Below are 21,446 nucleotides of genomic sequence, written 5' to 3' on the forward strand. Positions count from 1 at the left end.
CACTTCACGAATTATTTTGAAAGCTGATAAATTACAGCCTAAAAGTCATTCAGACCTCTAGTTAGAGCTAATACGATCAAAGGACTGTGCTTTCCACGAACCACCATATTATCTTACTCTAACATGGACAAGTAACTGAAAGCTTTTATTTATTGTAGTTTGTGAAAAATACAAAATATTTTTATAACGCTTACCTGAACAGTAATTTCAGGTGTCTAATTCCATTCTATTTTTAGCAACAAGCTATAAAACATAAGTGGCGTACTCTCAACTCTCATAAATCCAAAGGCTATCTATGAAAAATGTAACTTTTGCTGGATCTTACATAGACAACAACAGAACTCAAAATTACAGCATATGCAGGGCTAACTTGGAAAAATTATTTAGCAAATTAAAAATACTATTACTATTAAACTCCAGTAACGTTCAGGGAGACTTATACAATCACTAAGATCAGTATTTCAGAAGTATGGCTAATTTGGGCATGTAAAAAAAAGGCAGGAAATGTTATGTTTTCCAACATCTATCACATTCTATGTTGCATTACAGTTACTACCATAGAATTCTTTGGATCATCTGCCATATTTAGCGCAGTATTTTGCACACTGAAGATTCTTAAAAAAAGTGAATACTAGCGTTTTTTTCCAGGAAGACTGAATGAAGACAAGCCTGAAGGACTATGGTAATACTCTCATTAAGTGGTATGGGTGTAACAGAGTAAAAATCAGAAGAATGATTCCCCTATGGCCTTTGGCCTGTGAAACCTTACAGAGTTAAGAGTAATCAAATCTTTAATGATTTTCAAGCATTATTCTGTGCCATGGTTGACATACTATAACCTCCCTTTGCCTTGTAATTCAAGGACCTAGCTCCACTTGACTCTAATAAAAATTATAAATCACACGGAAATGTTTATCAAAAACATTTTTGAAAAGGGCCACTATAACCTTCTTCTACTTGCCATAGGTAAAAATTATATTTTCATACAGTTGTCTTTACTACTTCCAAGCTATATGGAAATTTATGAAGACAGAATTAAATTATAACAAGAGATTCAATAAAAATCACAATAAACAAGTATAAATGATTTTATCTAATAACTGCAAATGGATTCAGCCATATCATTCCACCAAATCATATCCATCACAGATGATACAGTAACAAATATTACACTATATATATAAACATATGACAGTAAAATAACTATACTAAAGCACTACAAACAATATACCATGTGTAATATATAATGTATGTGTTTCAACGCATATAGTAGTACACACAAACCGAGATTTTAAGGTCCCAGCTCTACAAGAATTCTAAAACTGGGACAGTTTTTAAAAAGGAAATTTACCCTTAGAACTGATCTTGGTAAAATTTATGAACATCCTTGTAACTTGTTTGCTCTACTAGTTGAAATTGTGTATAAACAATTTAGATATAAATCTAACCTGTAGCTGTTTTTCTGGATGATGTCATCTGATGTGTCTTGCTCCTCTTTAGCAGAAAATCCTAGAAGATGCCTCCTTTGATTTGTAGGGTTCACACTAGGATTCATTCTCTTGGAATCTTGTTCCAACATGCTGAAAATGTTAAAATGTTAGCAAATAATTGAAGAAAAATTTGTCATACATACACATACTACGTGTAGCTCTGAAGCAAATCAGAATTCTGTACACACAGCAAGAATACTAGGTATAGAGGTAAGTCAAAACAGCTTACTGATATGGTCAAATCCCTAGCTTGGCATCCTACACATACATGAAAAACAATTTTGAAAATAATTTTTCTAACTATAGAAGTACATTATTTATAAACTGTTTTAAAAAGTCAGTATTCTATATGCTTTAAACTATGAATATATCCCTGGAGAAGGACATGGCAACCCACTCCAGTATTCTCGCCTGGAGAATTCCATGGACAAAGGAGCCTGGGGGGTACACTCCATGGGGTCGCAAAGAGTTGGACACAACTGAGTGACTTAGCATGTGAATATACACATATATATAAAGTAAAAATAGGTCCAATGTACATATAAACAAATTCCAAACTCAGATAATAACTAGAATAAGAAGTCTTCCTCGATGCTTCAGATTGATGTTTTCAAAGAAGAAATACTTCAAATAAAACAGGAATTATTCTCTTTATCAACAATCAAATTCACTAGATTTTCACCATCCCAGAAGGCAGGCTATCAAATAAAGTCAACAGAAATTTTTTAAATGTTGATTTACTCCTTTCTCTTCACTCTTCCTAAATCTTTTTGTATGTATCTGGGGCAAACATAGATATATATTATTGCAATAGTTATTTAACACTTTCAACTAACTAATCAAGGGCTTAGAAATCTGGCTCATCGATATGATATCTTGTGTGTTTAATTTTACAGTGCCACATATATAACTTATACTAGTCAAAATCTTCTTGAAATTCAACACAAAGGGAATTTCCCTAGGGAAGCACAAAAGAAGGGATACCAGATTCTATTTAGAGGGATGAAGCGTAGGAAGGAAATAAGGCTGATGAGAGGGTCACAGTTAAGGGCACCGAGATTCTAAGAGAAAAGGAGTTCTTTCAGGTGGAGTACTTTGCCTCCAGATTTGGAGAAAGGGATGTTAGGTGGAAGGAAAAGCATGCACATCACTGTAGAGTCTCTTCCTGATGCCTTGCTATATTCCCCATTCTCTGCAATCCTTCCTTCCTGGAGTCACCATCATCCAGTGTTTCTCACAGGATGTGCTGTGGCGCGCGGGCACACTACAGACTCTTCAGGGGTTACCATCTAATGATGGTCATGGTGTAAAATCTAATTTTGCTACAACTGAGGCTCCATTTTGTTACAACTGTATCTTTCAGAAAGAATGTTCACCTGAGTAGTCAGGAACAGTATAAACCCTGCTACAAATGAGATAAAAGGCTGTGGAATACCCCACTAAACTTATGAACACTTAGCCTGGTGAGTATTTTAGAAAACATGAGATAAGCAGTAAACAAAAACAATTTTGTAGGGAAGCCAAATGAAGAGTGTGATGATAACTGTAGAATGTGTTTTTTCTTTTCAAACCTTACATTTTGGAAGAGGGTTTACTTTTTAATCCTTTCAAGGGTGATGCCAAAACGTCTACCTAGGAAAGTAAGCCTAAACAAAATCAAAGGTAAACACTTCCCCCTCAGGACTTCCCTGGTGGCTCAGTGGTAAAGAATCCACCCGCTACGCAGGAGACACAGGTTCAAGCCCTGATCTGCGAACATCCCACGTGCTGCAGAGCAACTAAGCCCAGGCACCACAACTACTGAGCCCAGGAACCGCAGCCCAGGCACCTGAGAGCCCGTGCTCCACAACGAGACATGCCGTCACAACGAGAAGCCCGTGCGCCGCAGCTAGAGAGCAGCCTCCGCTCTCAGCAACTAGAGAAAAGCCCGCCCGGCAAGAGACCCAGCACAGCCGAAAATAAACAAATAAATGAAATTATTTTTTTAAAAAGAACTCACCCCAGTTTACAGAATTATTCACCTCCTATCAACCTACCTCTCCATTGCAATTGTGAAATATCCACATAATAACATTCCTGTTTGGTGGACGTACTCCGTCAATCTCACCAATGACTAGGAGAAACTCTACCACTCTATTTAAGAATTGGGTCTGAACCCCACTCACATTTTATTTCTACTGGATAGTGTTGAGCTAAAAGCTCCTAGGAAGGAACAGGGTTTGGGAGAGGAGCAAATTCTGGGTGTCCCTCCCTGCAATTCACTTCAATAGGGTCGCTTTTTTTTTTTTAAACTAAAAATGTTTCAACTAGTACCACTAGTCTTGGTACAAATTCTGGACTCTGTATTCAGTACATACCTAATAAGCAAGCCTTCTTCCAATATCCAAAGAAACCTAACACCCCTCAGCCCTCACTTCAGGCTTTCTTTTTCATGGCTGTAGTTTCTTCCACATGTTCCTCTTTACAGTACAGTCTTAGGTTCCTTCAGCATATGTGGTCACTCCCCCCTCAATATGCTTCTCAGAGATGATGTCCAGAACTGGCCACAGTACTTCTCAGGTGGTATGACCACTACAGGACGGAACAGGGTAATTCCTTCCCATGTTCTAAATATTATTCTTCCACCAATGCAGCCTAATATCACACAGGCTTTTTTGGCAGTTACATCAGACTCTATATTGAAGTTGGTTTAATTAAAATTCCAACTCTTCTTACAAACTGGACTATTACCCTCCCTTCCCTTCCCTTCTTCTCCCACTTCCAATTTAGAATTTACATAACTGAGCTTTGTGATCCCGTTGAGTAATTTACGTTAATTCCCTTTAAAATATCATTCAAGGACTTTTCAGATCCTAATTAACAACAGAAATTCTCCTTCAAAGCAAGGAACAACATGCCACCAACATCCTCAGCTAAGCTGTTGTTAAGATATCAAGAAGAAAAGAAATTAAGCCCTGGAGCATGCTCCCAGGCAGCACCTTCTAAGTTTGTAAAAACATAAGTAAAACACTTATGAATTAATCATAATATCTCCTAGTCCAAAACCCCTGTCTTGACCATAGGGATATTACAAGACTGTTAAACATTCTCCTAAGATGCAAATGCAGTATAACAGCAGCTACCATTTTCTGAGCACCTTCTACGTACTAAGGAATCAAAGCTCAAAGAAAGTTGAGGCTCAAAAGAGTTTAAAGTTTGCAGAAGGTCATGCTGTGATGTGGTGATTTATAAAAAGAAATACATATTTGGTGGCAACATTTTTCTGGCCCAGAGTTCCTAACATCCTTGCGAATTTCCCAAGTGATGAGACCCATAAAGGTGCCATATGCTATGTTAATGAGGTGACTCTGGAAGGCCCTTGGGTTGCCTAAGGATGGGGGTTAGTCCCCAGAGGAATCAGTCATAGAATACAGAGTTTGAACTTTCAGTCCCAACTCGCACCCCCACCTCCAGGAAAGGGAAAGGGACTAGAGATTAGGTTCAATCACCAATGGCCAAATGACTTAATCAACCGTGTCTCTGTCATGAAGCCTCCATAAAAACCCAAAACGAAGGGATTCAGGGAGCATCTGGGTTGGTGAACATTCAGAGCCAGTGGTGAGCTTGAAGAGGTCATGGAAGCTCCCTGTCCATTCCCCCATACCTTGCCCCATGCAGCTCTTCTACCTGGCTGTTCCGGAGTTATATCCTTTAATGATAAACTGGTATTCTAGTAAGCAAAATGTTTCTCTGACTTCTGTGAGCCACTCCAGCAAACAAACAGGAACCTGAGGATTGTGGGATCCTCTGCTCTATAGCTGGTTGGCCAGAAGCACAGGTGACAACCTGGATTTGCAGTTGATGTCTGAAGCGGGAGAGGGTAACTCTTGTAGGACTGAGCCCCTAATCTGTGGAATCTGACCTTGTCTCCACACTGGCTGTATCAGAATTAAGCTGAATTGTAGGACACCCAGCTGGTGTCCGTGCTTGTTGGTACGGGGAAAATCTCTCCATACTTTGGAACTGGATAATCAGAATCCTTAGGAGAACTGTTTGGTGGTGTGGAAAAACACACATTGGAATTGGTGTCAGAAATGTACATGCTCTGAGTAATTAATGAAGCCAGGATTTGGGTCCAGGATTAGAACATCATCACTGCCTTATGTTGATGACATTTCCCAGAATGACTGATTGACTCACTCATTTATTCAACATGTTCTAGACACCTATTATGTTCCAGGAATCATATTTGATACTAAAGACTCAGAGATAAAACCAAATATAGTGTGTATAAGTGTTTCTGTGTGTGTGTATGTTGGGGGGGTGGATACAGATACAAGATAATAGAGGGATTAGCAGCGTAATAGCAGTTAATGCCAAATGTTACAGAAGCATATAGCTAGGGCATTTGATCTTTACCAAGAGGATCATGAAGTTATCTTTAAATGACAAGCAGTAAATAAACAGGTAGAAAAGGAGGATGGGAGTGAGAAAAGGCATTTCATGCAGACTAATATGAAAAAGGACACAGTCACAGGAGAGTATGATTTGCTTGAGAAATTCCAAGTAAAGCAGGAGAAGGTATATGGGTGGACATGTGCATGTATAAGCACGGAGGGAAAGGGACCATCGCAAAGAGAGAAGGGAGAGACGAGACTAAGAGTACTGCAAGGCTAGATTACTTACGGGTGGCCTCGCCTGCCACAGCAGCAGTAAGTCTAGCAATTTATTCAATAAAAGAAACAAAACTGGTATGTTTTATTCTTGTTTTAATTTTGGTTCCCAGTTATCCTGTCCCTTTCTATATCAACATCTTCCATGTGACTAATGTTAAATTCCCTGGTATAATGGGAGAAATCTACCTTCTTTCTTTTAGAAACTGATATCACGTTTGTCCCCTACCCATCTAGACTACTTGGTGACTATCACTGCCAGAAAAACAGCAGAACACTAGGACCGTTCCTCTGCTTTACCTATTTCCTGGCTAGGGATCTTAAAGCTGTTTGTGAGGCTCTCACAGGTAAGTGCTAAGTTAAAGTGGCTGCTATGGCTTCTGGGAGTAGCTTTTCCATTTCTCCTTCCCTGAATCCTACTGTCAGCTAGCAACGAACACAGTTAGTCCTTCTGGATCAGAAGGCACCTTCCTCTAGCACAGTGACTCTCACAAAGTGCAGTACCCAGACCAGCAGCATTAGCATCACCTGATAACTGGTTAGAAATGCAAACTCTCAGGTCCCATTGCAGTCCTACGCACCCAGAAACCCTGGAAGTGGTGCCTAACAATCTGTGTTTTAACTAGCTGTCCACATGATACACGTCAATGTTTGAGAACCACTATTTTAAACTAATCTGGTTTCTCATAACATCTTTCCTACCTCAATTCCCTAAAAGTTACATGTTTTTCACAATAAATCCAACAAAAGTGAACAGTGTGGGGAAAAGGATGGGGCAGTTAGATGAAATGGCTGTGGAAGGACACAATCAAAAACGATGTATGTGGTTTACGGATGATTAATAGAGTAAGTTATTTTTTAGAGGTTTATATTTATTTTATTTATTTTGCTGCACTGGGTCTTACTTCCAGCATGTGGGGTTTTGATACTTGTTGCAGCATGTGGAGTCTTTAGTTGCGGCATGCGGGATCTAGTTCCCCAACCAATGATCACACCTGGGCCCCCTGTTACTGGACCACCAGGGAAGTCCCTAAAGTAAATTATTAATAGTTCATAACCATCAGTACTTGGGAGTTTTTAAAGAGTTCTTCTACTGATTATTGTTCTTTAGATGATTTTACTACCACTATGAAAACTGGGATTTCAAGTCACAATTTATAACTGTCACAAGGAAATGCCTTGCATTTAACTGTCAGTTCAGTTTATTCCATCTGTTATTGGACTGTAATCACTTAGCAGTCATAATCACTTAGCAGCTACACTTGCTAGAAATCAGTTTTAATGTTGATTGGTTTGGCTCATAAGTGATCACTATTATTCCCACTGCCCACATGAGAAAATGATTATCAGAGTGTAATGACAAATATATGTTTAACCATAACAACTTTAATAATTTTACCCTTTTTTAGCCTGAGGGCTCACTCAGATCTCATTCAATGGACTCCACAAACATGATCTTCACAACACTTTCATTACACAGAGTCAACAAAGCATTTTTAACAAGGAAGTAAGACAGAGAAGAGGCAAAAAATAAATATCCAGGCTAACAAATACATGAAAAGATGCTCAACATCACTCATTATCAGAGAAATGCAAATCAAAACCACAATGAGGTACCATCTCATGCTGGTCAGAATGGCTACCATCAAAAAGTCTACAAACAATAAATTCTGGAGAGGGTGTGGAGAAAAGGGAACCCTCTTACACTATTGATGGGAATGCAAACTAGTACAGCCACTATGGAGAACAGTGTGGAGATTCCCTAAAAAACTGGAAACAGAACTGCCATACGACCCAGCAATCCCACTGCTGGGCATACACACCGAGGAAACCAGAATGGAAAGAGACACATGTACCCCAATGTTCACTGCAGCACTGTTTATAATAGCTAGGACACTGAAGCAACCTAGATGTTCATTGGCACACGAATGGATAAGGCAGTTGTGGTACATATACACAATGCAATATTACTCAGCTATAAAAAAGAGTCAGTTCCAATGTGGTGGATGAAACTGGAGTCTATTATACAGAGTGAAGTAAGTCAGAAAGAGAAACACCAATACAGTACATTAACGCATATATATGGAATTTAGAAAGACGGTAACAATGACCCTATATGTGAGACAGCAAAAGAGACTCAGATGTAAAGAACAAACTTTTGGACTATGTGGGAGAAGGCGAGGGTGGGATGATTTGAGAGAATAGCATTGAAACATGTGTATTACCATATGTGGAATAGATGACCAGTGCAAGTTCAATGCATGGAGCAGGGCACTCAAAGCCAGTGCTCCAGGACAACCCAGAGGGATGGGGGAGGGAAGGAGGTGGGAGTGGGGGAAGGGGGGTCCAGGATGGGTGGACACATGTACACCCATGGCTGATTCATGTCAATGTATGAAAAAACCACCACAATACTGTAAAGTAATTAGCCTCCAATTAAAATAAATAAAATTTTTAAAAATGACTAGAAGAAGAAAAATAAAAAAGCATCCAAACAGTCTATGAGTCTCAATTTTCTTATCTATCCATTTGGCCTGAATGTATTTTGAAGGCAATATATCAGGAAATTCTGTAAAGAAGCTTTTAAAGTTTTTCACTTGTTTATTTTTGGTAGTTGTTGTCTTTCGGCCCCAAGTCCTTGTAAATTTTTTTGAAGTCTTAAAATGAAATTTCTCTTAAGCTAAATTACAGAGACGCTGACTGTCCAATTCAGCTCAAAACAACTATATATGCTTCAAACTATGAAATGACTTACAGAAACTAACCATCTAAATAACTGTAAGTTTACATTTCCCTTGTTTTTATTAATATTTGAAATACATGAAGGAGCTTTATTTTACTAGCAGAATACAAGACTGTCTTCATACAACTTTGACAACACAAATATGAAGGAAGGAATTTGACAGTCAAAACAGCCAAACGTACAAAAGAGTATGAGAAAATTGTTGTTGATATGAACTTTCAGATGCTTGGCATGAGTGTTTTTGCATCATTCAGTGTCTCTTTTTGTTAATTTTGGAAAAAAATTTCCCAAAACACAAGGAGATGACTCAGTCACAATAAGAGTTAGTATAATGATTAACTGTTATAGTTCATGATATAAATAGGGTGATCTAATCACACTTTTCATAATTAGCTTAAATCACATTCTATTCAGTATTTTCAAATAAACTAATAAATATTTTAAAAAACAGAAGTCTCTATGTCTCTGTGACCAGAAACAAGCTACCCTGCAAGAGTTACAAGTTTTAAGGCTCAGAATAACCATTACACCGACAAACGCTGCTCATGCTGGGGGTCAGTGGGCCTGAAAAGCACAGATTAATAAAACATAAATAACTTCAATTTCTCCAGAAGCCTGGAAAAAGTATTATAAGAACTGTTACTTTATTTTTTCATTTATGAAATTCTAAAAGCTAACAACTGTTTCACTTATGAAGCCAACTTAATTATTAAGATATGATTTCAGATACCCAATTTTCGTACCAAGTAGCTCAACAAAAAATGGCACATCTCCAAATCTATACTACCCGTCACAAACCTGTTTCCTTATGGTACCAGCTGGTCAATTTCAAAGTCAAGCCATTTCAGCAGGTAAGAATCTTACAGTTCCCATCCCCAAAAGAAACCCATTTGCTGCTATTGCTCTCCCTGAACACTGCATATGAAAAACTGAAATCACTTTAGGATTTGGAAAGAGCGGGAAGATCCTTAGGTTTTAATGTGGAATAGTGGAAAGAACACAAAATTTGGAATCAAGAGATGTGCATTCAACATGTGGCTCTGAGACTCCCCGAGTCATTCTGGGAAAGTTGGTTAACTTCTCTGAGCCTCCAATTCCTCTCTTCACAGCAGTTTTCAAAGATTCAAATGATATGATGGATGAGAACATGCCTTATAAATCAGAAAGGAAGATGACACAGCAGTTAGTGGCACAGCTTGTCTTCCCGCCTGCCAAGGTTCAGGCTATCCTCAACATAGCAACTGGAGTGATTGTTTTAAAATCTAGGTCAGATGACTATGTCACTCCGCTGCTCAAAACCTTCAGATGGCTCCCCATCTGTATCATGGTAAAAGCCCAAATCTTTAAAATGACCAAGGCCTCGCTAAGTTAATTCCCTCCCTGTACCTAACCTCTCTGGCCCCATCCCCTGCTACTCTCCCCCTCGTTCACTTTAGTCCAACCACACCAACCCCCTTGCTTTTCCTGGAACATGCAAGGCACACTCCCACCCTAACACCTTTGTTCCCTCTGCCTGGAATGCCCTTTCCCCAAACATCCATATGGATAATTACCACTTTTAAGCCTTGGTTCAAATATCTACTTTACAATGACAACTATTTAAAACTACAATTCCAATAACCACCCTCACACTTGTAAAACTGTTTACCCTACTATATTTTATCCCTTTTTTCTATCATTTTACTTATTATGTTTACTATCTGTATGTTCCTGTATGTGTATTTTGTTCTAAGACAATGCCTAACCCACAGGAGGCATTTCTTTTTTTTTTTTTTCCTTAAGTAACAAATGTTATTTTATGTAACATTCTGCCTCTTGCCAGGAGAAAAAATCCAGATCTTTATTTTAGAGAAAACTAAGGCACAACTCAAGAATAGCAGGTGGTGAACTCATTATTATACCATCTCCAGATGCAGGAACAGGAAATTATGTTAATTTTCATTGAAACTGAGGCTAAAGACAGGGAGTTCTCAAGGGAGTTCTCCAAATCTTAAAAAAGCTATTTTTCTCTGTTTATTGAATGGTTCGCAGATGATTTTTGCAGACTTGTAGTAACTGGGGGCAATTTACTAGAAACAGAAATTTGAAGCAACAGATCAATAGTCAAGATTAAAAAAAAAAAAAAAAATTCCTCTAAATAGTAGTTCTCAGAACCACGGATTACCAGACCTGGAGAAGAAACACATACGTACAGCGGCAGTTTGCCAAGCAAGCCGGCAAGAGCAAGAAGACAACCTGAGATTCTTTCATCCATTCAACGAACAATTATAAAGCAAGCACTCTTCTAACAGGTAGTGCTCATTCTTGGAATCTAGTCACTAGACTCTGAGAAAGGCCAAGCAGCTTGCGGAGTGGTCCAGCTAAAGGAAGAAGGAGACCCCTAGCCAACAGCCCTGGCTCAGTCCCAGTTGAGGCCAGCACCAACCTGCTGGCTATGACGAGTGAGCCATCTCCAAGCAGGTCCTCCACCCTGAGTCAACCCGGCTGACACTCCATGGAGCAAACAACTGCTGTCTCTAGTGAGCACCTCCCAAACTGCTGGTGTTTCAGCCAAGTAAATGACTGTTGTTGTTTTAAGCTCTTAAGTTTTGGGGTGGTTTGCTACACAGCAATTGATAACTAATACACTCTAGTTATTAAATTTCTGAAGTCAATAAATCAATATTTAATACAGTAAGTTTGTGTGTGAACAACTCTTTTGTATCCTCTCACTTGAAAAAGGCATGCTCTAATCTTTCTTAAATGACTATAAATTTCAGTGCAATCTCTTCTGTTATAGTCCCATCAATCCCATCAACCCATAAAATAAATATTTTCTCCTTTTACATCCAATCTTAAGCTTTAGGGAAATGGGTAACATTATTGGATCTTTTTCTCTGCATAAATGGCTGTTGTTCTATTAATGATTAACACAAGGGCTCCAAATACAAACTGAATTCTAGCTCTGCCGAATGTTAGCTATGACTTCAGTTTCCTCATATGTAAAATGGAGAAAATAATACTTACCTTATAGTTCAATATATAAAGTGCTTAGATTAGTACTTGCTGCACAGCAAATGTTTGATAAATAAAAGCTCAACAGCAAAACACTTAAAAAACTGCTACCTTTATCAACCAAACACAGGTGGTATCAACAAACAGGCAGATTATTCTGAAACTGTCTTCACTTTTATACTCATCTTTTTTCCCAACTATCTTATTTCCATTTATCTCTCATTTTCAAATTCACATTATACAAAAAAAGGGGGGAAGGAAAATTAAAGTAAGTAATGCTGCTTTATTGAGAATTCCAATAAAAGGGTTGAGTTGCTGTTGTTTAGTCACTAAGTTGTGTCTGACACTTTTATGACCTTATGAACTGTAGCCCGCCAGGCTCCTTCTGTCCATGGGATTTCTCAGGCAAGAATACTGGAATGGGTTGCCATTTCCTTCTCCAGGGGATCTTCCTGACCTAGGGATCAAACTCACGTCTCCTGTATTGGCAGGGGGATTCTTTACCACTGAGCCAACAGGGAAGCCCAAAAGGGTTCAGACAGAAAGCCACATAAAGCATACAGAGTATCCATGATTCCCCAGTAGTAGCTTCTCAGAGTTCATGGGTTGTGATAAGTTGACTGGTAACATAAGATATCAGTGCCAGTTTATGTTCACGACACACAGACACCAGGAAGTGTAGATGCATAGCACACACTCACACTTCTTGCTACACCAGCTATAACTCAGTTAAAAACCATTCGTGAAGTGAAAGTGAAGTCGCTCAGTCGTGTCTGACTCTCTGTGACCCCATGGACTGTAGCCTACCACACTCCTCCGTCCATGGGATTTACCAGGCAAGAGTACTAGAGTGGGTTGCCATTTCCTTCTCCAGAGGATCTTCCCAACCCAGGGATCAAACCTGGGTCTCCCACATTGTAGGCAGACACTTTAACATCTGAGCCAAAAACCATCTGTAGAATATACCTTATAATATAAGTTTCAAATGTTTACTGAAATGACAGAACAGGTCAAATCTGGAGAAAATAAGACATTAAACTTCTAGGCAAACTGCCTAGAAACAACATGTAATAATTACATATATATTTTGCAAAATCAAAAGTTTCAAAGTTATTTTATACTACCTTAATATTAAGCCAGACCCTCACTTATTACAAAGTAAAGCTAAGTATCCCTCTATTATTTATGTTTTGCACAGCTCAGTATTGAAAATGGTGTTTGAAAAAGCTATTTTAAACAATCAGCTACTGGTCCTTGTTTCACATTAAACTAAGATTTATAGACTAAAGAAAATATCAAAGTAACCAACTTAAACTCTGACAGTTTTTGCATCTGCCCTAGTCTCTCACTGACGCCCTCTCACAAGATAGAAGCGGCAGAAGTTACCACATGATCTCCTCTTATCTTTGAAAGTGACACAGTGACTGACTCACTCAAGGTATTAAAGGAAGTTAGCAAAGAATGTACCTTTCTGATTTCAACTGCTTTCCCTTCACTATGACGAGTCAGGTCTGAGGGGAAAGGTAGCCAAAACATTATAAAGCCATTGCAATACTCCTTATTCGTCTCTCTATATGTAACTCACAAGAAAGCCAAAACTAAAGAAAATCATCAATAGAATTTTCCATGCCCTCAAAACTCTGCACTGTTGATAGACTCTATGTCATTTTTTTAAACAAAGGGTGAAACCCTATAGGGACTAGAAGAAAAGAGAACCAATTACTTTGCACAGATTCTTTTTTGAAGAACATGAATAAATTAGACACTTGGGAAAAGAACTAATCTTAGGTCTCCTGGCTGGCTGGCTAAGTCACTTCAGTCATATCTAACTTTTTGCGACCCCACAGACTGTAGCCCACTAGGCTCCTCTGTCCATGGGATTCTCCAGGCAAGAATACTGGAGTGGGTTGCCATTTCCTTCCCCAGTTAGGTCTGCTGCTGCTAAGTCACTTCAGTCGTGTCCGACTCTATGTGACCCCATAGACAGCAGCCCACCAGGCTCCACCATCCCTGGGATTCCCCAGGCAAGAACACTGGAGTGGGTTGCCATTTCCTTCTCCAATGCATGAAAGTGAAAAGTGAAAGTAAGGTCGCTCAGTCGTAATCGACTCTTAGCGATCCCATGGGCTGCAGCCTACCAGGCTCCTCCGTCCATAGGATTTTCCAGGCAAGAGTACTGGAGTGGGGTGCCATTGCCTTCTCCGGTTAGGTCCGCTACCTCTCTGCAATCCCAGAGTCAGTAACACCTAGTATTTAGATGTATAGTATTTCTTCAGTTTATGTGTCACTTTGATAAATGTGGAAAGTACTTTTAGCCAAAAACTTGAATTAGATTTCATTTTAAAGTTTAGCTGAACAAAACCATGTATACTTGGTGGTTTGAAGTCTGACATATAAGTTATAGAGTAACTTTTAACCTACAGCCAATAGTGATATCATACAGCAAAGTGTGCTCAGCAACTGAATAAGGGGAAAAATTGAAGCCAGATTTGGAGACAGGCTCATCTCATATAGGAAAGTTAGACCCTCTTCCTATAAAAATAATGAAAAGCTGACAAACAGAGAATACTGGAATTAGAGACATTTTATTTCTAACCAGTTCCAGGCAACTCAAATTCAATACCGTATTCTCTGTGGTGATCTTTTCCCTAACAACATAGTCTCTTAAGAAACCACAGAGCAGCTGGCCCCTACGGAGTATGATTTGCCTTCCTCACCCAAGTCTGATGTCTTAAACTGTAAAGATTATGGTTCTTATGAGAGGACAGCACCTAACCCTGGACAAAGGAAAAGTATTATCAATTTCAAACACTTGCTAATTTTGTTGTTGTTCAGTCGCTAAGTCATGTCCAACTCTTTGCGACCCCATGGACCACAGCATGCCAGGCTACACCATTCTGTCCTTCACCATCTCCCGGAGCTTGCTCAAACTCAAGTCCATTGAGTCTGTGATGCCATCCAACCATCTCATCCTCTGTCACCCCCTTCTCCTCTTGTCTTCAATCTTTCCCAGCATCAGGGTTAAGACTTAGTATATTTAAAACCTCCTAAGGATGCTTCTTTATTATTTGCAGAAAAGGAGAATGGTTAAAGTGACTTTTTAAATATGTAGAAAGGGGAAGAAGTAACAAAGGAATCTATATACTGCAGTCCTATGTGCCAGGAAGAAGTTCCTCTTATAGGATTCTGTCATGGCTCTTATTCTCTCCAAAACACAAGTTCATAAATTTCCTCAATTATATAAAACAAACCTAGGAATATACAAGTGCCTATCCAGAGATTTTTAAAAATTTCTTTCACATGTATTATCTTCCAATTTAATGGGTAAGCATGCTTACAATCACCATAGGGGTCGATATATAGAAAGGAAGAAATATAAAATTATACACAGTAGTTTTCAACCCTGGACACACCTCAGGATTATCTAAAGAAAAATGCTTTATTTAAAAAGAAATGATTTAGACCCATCTCATTAGATTCCATACATTAGGGGTAGGGCTCAGTTAGCTGTCTTTTTAAGATTTTCATAGTGATTATGTACAGGCAAGGTTGAAAACCAGTATAGAGAGAATTTAACAAAAAGTCATCCAAACTATTAAGGAGAAAAGGGAAATTAGCAAAACATCAGACAAACTTCTATGATAAAAGCTGTTGCCCTATCATCATTCAAGAGTCAAGAAAACTCAGAATATAATAAAGGTAATAATAAACAACAAATTACAAGTAGCATTCAGACTGATGTTTTTCCAACTAGCTCTTAATCACTTTGTTTTACAAAGAAGGAAGTATTTTTAGCACAATTTGTTGCTGGTTAAACTTTATTTGCTAACAGAACCTTTTAGAAATTCTTTTCTTTCTATCAAAATTTATCTATTTTCCTCCCCTCTTTCCTTATTTCCCCCTCATTTCTTAAATTAATTCAACTTCCCTCCATGAAGAAGTATTTTTACAAGTGTCTAAAATGAACACTGCCCATTTTCCCCACCTCACTATATTTCCTGAATATTTGTATAACTCTGAGATTTACACCAACCCTTGGGGTGAGGAGCAAGTTAAACTTACCTAATGTCGAAACTGTCATGAAGTTAAACTTAAAATAATGAAACTTCCGAGTCAAATAGAAACACAGCATAGAGAAGCAATGAAAAACTATGTCTTCAGTATGAACAACATCAGGTATGATCTTTGACTACTCCTTGGAAGTAGGGACCCAACAGGAGGGAACCCTAAAGACAAGTCCTCTCCCTAACAACAAAAATATTAATATCTCTTCCTCAACCTCATAACATTTAAAACATAATAACCAATTATACCAGACCCTATCCAATCTCAGTGTCTGTTAGAAGGTTTAGTGTATGAAAAATGATTAGATGAAACTACATTTATAGTACAGGAAGTGGTAGTAATGAGATAAAGAAAACAGATATGAGAAGTAAAGTATCTTAGAAAATGTACAATCAGAAAAAATAAAGAAAACAGAGTCAATTGTAAGAGGCCCAGGATTTGAGGGTTCAGCATAGTGGGGGGGACACATGTGTACCTGTGGGTGATTCACGTCAATGTATCGCAAAAACCACCACAATACTGGAAAGCAGTTATCCTCCAATTAAAATAAATCAATTAGCTAAAAAAAATTTCTTTGCCATTTTTATTTTATTTTTTTTATTTTTTTTTAATTTTATTTTTTAACTTTACAATATTGTATTCGTTTTGCCATATATCAACATAAGAGGGGGATAACTTCTTTTCCACTTCCGTGGAACCTTTTATATTATACTTTGGTTACTGTCAGGCGTCATACATTTCCCTTGGAATGTTTATCTCTCCTTCTCTCCTTATAAATTTTTAATTTTACTCTCCTCTGTAAAAGTCTTTCTTTACAATAATTATCTCCACCTATTTCCCTCTTCTCAGTACAACACTCACAACATACACCAGTTACTTGGTACTTGCTATGACACATCCTTGCATTAGTCACTGTTTATGCTGTTCTCCTTCATTGTGAGCATGATGGCCTATGTGACCTAGACACAGTCCACCCTTTCAGCCTAACTGCTTACCATTCTCTACCATATAACCTACGTTCATTCACATTCAATCATTCATTTCACTTAGTCACTCAACTGTCATCCAACAAATATTTATCAAGTAGCTACAATATGTCAAACACAATCTAAAAGCAAGGTAAAAAAATTTTTTTAATAATAAAAATAAATAAGAACAAGGTAAGCTCTAGCCATCCCTGACTGCAGCTTACTGTAGGTAACAGTCATCTTCCTTCACCTCTCCAAGCATTTATTCAGAATATTCCCTCTGCCTGGAAGGCCGTTCCCACTTTGTCACCATGATTAAACCTTTCCTCACAATTCAGTGCAACATGTGTCTACAATGTACTACGCACAATACAGATGCTGAGAATATACGTATATTTCTTTAAAAAAAAAAAGGAGGGAATTTCCTGGCAGTCCAGTGGTCAGGATTTGAAGCTCTCACTGCAGGAGTCCAGGTTCAATTCCTGTTTGGGGAACTAAGATCCTGAAAGCCATGCAGCATGGCTGAAAGGACTCAAGGAGTCAATAACAGTGATGACAGACAGACCAACAAATAATCAGTAAAACGTGATACATTCTATTATATATATACAGGATAATATGGGAACACTAAAAAGAAATACTAAGCCCAACCCAGTCAAAAATGGGCAGAAGACCTAAACAAACATTTCCTCAAAGAAGATATACAGATAGCCAATATACACATGCTGCTGCTGCTAAGTCACTTCAGTCGTGTCTGATTCTGTGTGACTCCATAGACGGCAGCCCACCAGGGTCCCCCATCCCTGGGATTCTCCAGGCAAGAACACTGAAGTGGGCTGCCATTTCCTTCTCCAATAATAAACACATGAAAAGCTGCTTAACATCATTCATTATCAGAGAAATGCAAATCAAAACTAAAATGAGGTATTACCACACACAGGTCAGAATGGCCATTATCAAAAACCTACAAACAATAAATGCTGGAGAGGAGGTGCAGACAAAGGAACCCCCTTGCAGTGTTGGTGGGAACGTAAATTGATACAGCCACTATGGAGAACAGTGTGGAGATTCCTTAGAAGACTAGAAATAAAACCACCATATGAGCCAGCAATCCCACTACTGGGCATATACCCTGAGGAAACCACTATTCAAAAAGACACACGTACCCCCAGTGTTCACTGCAGCACTACTGACAACAGCCAGGACACGGAAGCAACCTAGACACCCACTGACAGATGAGCAGATCAAGAAGCTGTGATACATACACACAACAGGATATTGCTCAGTCATAAGAAAGAATGAATTTGTGTCAGCTGAACCTAGGTGGGTGAACCGAGAGCCTGTTACACAGAGTGAAGTAAGTCAGAAAGAGAAAAACAAAGATCATATATTAACACACATATACATATGGAATCTAGAAAAATGGTACTGCTGCTGCTGCTACTGCTACTGCTGCTAAGTCGCTTCAGTCGTGTCGGACTCTGTGCCACCCCATAGATGGCAGCCCACCAGGCTCCCCTGTCCCTGGGATTCTCCAGGCAAGAAAACTGGAGTGGGTTGCCATTTCCTTCTCCAATGCATGAAAGTGAAAAATGAAAGTGAAGTTGCTCAGTGATGTCCGACTCTTCGAGACCCCATGGGCTGCAGCCCACCAGGCTCCTCCATCCATGGGATTTTCCAGGCAAGAGTACTGGAGTGGGGTGCCATTGCCTTCTCCAGAAAAATGGTACTCATGAACATATTTACAGGGCAGGAAGAGAGACACAGACCAGGAGAACAGACCTGGGACACAGCAGAGGAAGGAGAGGGCGGGACCAACTGAAAGAGTAGCCCTGAAACATATATTACCACACATCAAGGGAAAGCCAGCAAGAACTTGCTGTGAGACGCAGGAGCTCAACCTGGTGCTCTGTGACAACCCAGAGCGGTGGGCTGGGTGGGGCCGGGAGGTTCAAGAGGGAGGGGAAATATGTACACTTATGGCTGATTCAGGTTCTTGTACAGCAGATATCAACACAACATTGGAAAGCAATTATCCTTTAATTAAAAAAATACTTAGCCTAGCCTAGGGGTGAGTTCAATTTGCTCAATGCCAATTCTTAAATCTAATAATAACAATTCCCTTGCTTTTCTTTATAGCTATACCATATATGCACATGCATACATAATGTACAGTTTTCCTGATTTGAACTTCATACAATCATATTTTAAATATTTTTCTGCAATTTGTTTTTCCCACACAGCATAGTGCTTCCTACAAAGTCTGATAAACAGCATTTTAATATCTAATTTAATATCAAATTTTGTTATGACTTCTTCTTTGATCTATGGGTTATTTAGAACTGTGCCTTTTAATTTTTAGTGGTTTAGAAGTTCTAAGTTTCATCTTTTTTATTATTGATTTCCAGCTTAATTGCCGACAGTGAATATATTCCATATGTTAATTTTTGAAATTTGCTGATATTTCCCTTATGGCCTAGTACAAATTAATTTTTTAACACTTTCACATACGGTTGGAAAAACTGTATTGACAGATGCAGTTGTATATACATATGGCCACCAGATCAAATTTAATAATGGCAATAATCAAATCTTCTGTATCTTTGCAGATTTTCTTATCTATGTGGTCGATGAATTATTGAGAGAGGTATGCTAAAATTTCCCACTATGGCAGCAGAAGGTCAATTTTATCCTGTAGGTCTGTCAGTAATTGTTTACAAGGAATATTACTGGGAACATACTAATTTAGAATTATAATATCTTCCTGGTAAACTAAACCTTTAAATCAACATGTAGTGACTAAGTCTAACACTGCTTTTCTCCTTAAAATATATGTGTCTGATGCTAGGCTTTCTTTTGACTACTATTTGTTTTTTCCATCCTCTGACCACCTACTTTTTTTGTAGCTTTATGCTTTTAGGTGTTTCTCTTATAAACAGCATAAAGCCCAATTTTGCTTTTCTCCCCAATCCAGTCTGACAATCTTTGCTTTCTAAATGCAGAGTTCAGTACATTTCCACTCATTGTGATTACAGAAAATATTCTAGATTCATTTTTACTACAGTATTTTGTGCTTTCATAATTGAGCTGTTTATTTCTCTCTTAATGCCATCTTTTGGAATGAATCTGTCCACCTCATTCCACGATACACTAGACTTAGCAATGATATATTCTATTTTGCTAGAGGTTACCCTTCAAAACTTTAAAATACCAATTTAACACTCTAAACATAGTCATTATCTTTACCTACTTCTCAAACAATACAAACTTTGAATACGTTAAGTTCAGCTACACCCCTCACAATTTATCAGTTATTATTATCCAGAAATTACAGTAGTCCCCCTTTATCTGTGGTATTGCTTTCTGCAGTTTCAATTACCTGTGGGTAACCACAGACTTCCCTGATGGTACAGTGGATAAGCCAATGCAGAGGACACAGGTTTGATCCCTAGTCCAGGAAGCTCAACTGCTGAAGCCTGCTCCCTCTAGAGCCTGCGAGCCACAACTACTGAGCTCCTGGCTGCAACCACTGCAGCCTGCAGGCCAAGAGCCTATGCCCTATAAGAGAAGCCACCGCAGGAAGAAGCCAGCACACGGCAACCAGAGAGTAGCCCTTGCTTTTTGCAACTAGAGAAAATCTGAGCCCAGCAACAGACTCAGTGCAGCCTAAAAAAATAAAAATATATGAAACATACCAGAAATAAACAATTATTGTTTTAAGTTGCGCACTGAGTAGCATGATGAAATCTTGAACTGTCCTGCTCAGTCCCACCCTTAAAGACGTCAGTTATCCCTTTGCTCAGTGTATCCCGCTGGTAAGTCACTTTGCAGACATCTCAGATACCAGGTCAACTGTCACAGTATCGATACTGCAGTGCTTGTGTTCAAGTAACCCTCATTTTACTTAATAATGGCAAACAAGTGCAGGAGCAGTGATGCTGGCAATCTGTACATGCCAAAGAGAAGCCATAAAGTGCTTCCTTTATTTGAAAAGGTCAGGTTCTCTACTTAATAAGAAAAGGAAAAAAATTGTATACTGAGGTTGCTAAGACCTATGTAAGAACAAATCTTCTATCCATGAAACTGCGAAGAAGGGAAAGAAATCATACTAGTTTCATCATCACATCTCAAGCTGCAGAAGTTATGGCCACAGTGTATAAATGCTTAGTTAAAATGGAAAAGGTACTAATTGCTACCATAAGCTATTTTGAGAGAGAAACAGGTCACATTCATATAATTTTTCTTACAGTATATTGTTATAACTATTCTATCATTAGTTACTGCTTTTATTCTTACTGTGCCTAGAAATTAAACTTTATCATGGGTATGTACATATGGAAACAACATAGTGTGTGTGTGTATATACATATGTAGTATTCCATACTATCCATGATTTTAACCATCCATGAGGGGTCTTGGAACATACCCCCCAAGGATAAGTGGGGGGAGCTAATACTAAATTTCTGTCTTGATTTGTTTTAGACACTGTTAATGTTTTATACCATCAACTTGTTTTAGTTTCACCCATAAAAGA

The 21,446-nt window shown here is 38.6% G+C and overlaps 1 protein-coding gene across 2 annotated transcripts in view; it reads right to left on the bottom strand.

Annotated features, from left to right (window-relative positions):
• ATF6 (activating transcription factor 6) overlaps positions 1-21,446 on the bottom strand; it is a 236,733-nt gene that overhangs the window by 156,880 nt on the left and 58,407 nt on the right. For both annotated transcript variants that reach the window (XM_010854686.1, XM_010854685.1), the window contains exon 10: positions 1,449-1,580. In XM_010854686.1, coding sequence (XP_010852988.1) covers positions 1,449-1,580 — 132 coding nt within the window. The remainder of the gene's footprint in view (positions 1-1,448; positions 1,581-21,446) is intronic.

This window comes from Bison bison, unplaced genomic scaffold, assembly GCF_000754665.1.
Source record: "Bison bison bison isolate TAMUID 2011002044 unplaced genomic scaffold, Bison_UMD1.0 scf7180017864346, whole genome shotgun sequence".
Lineage (NCBI taxonomy): Eukaryota > Metazoa > Chordata > Mammalia > Artiodactyla > Bovidae > Bison > Bison bison.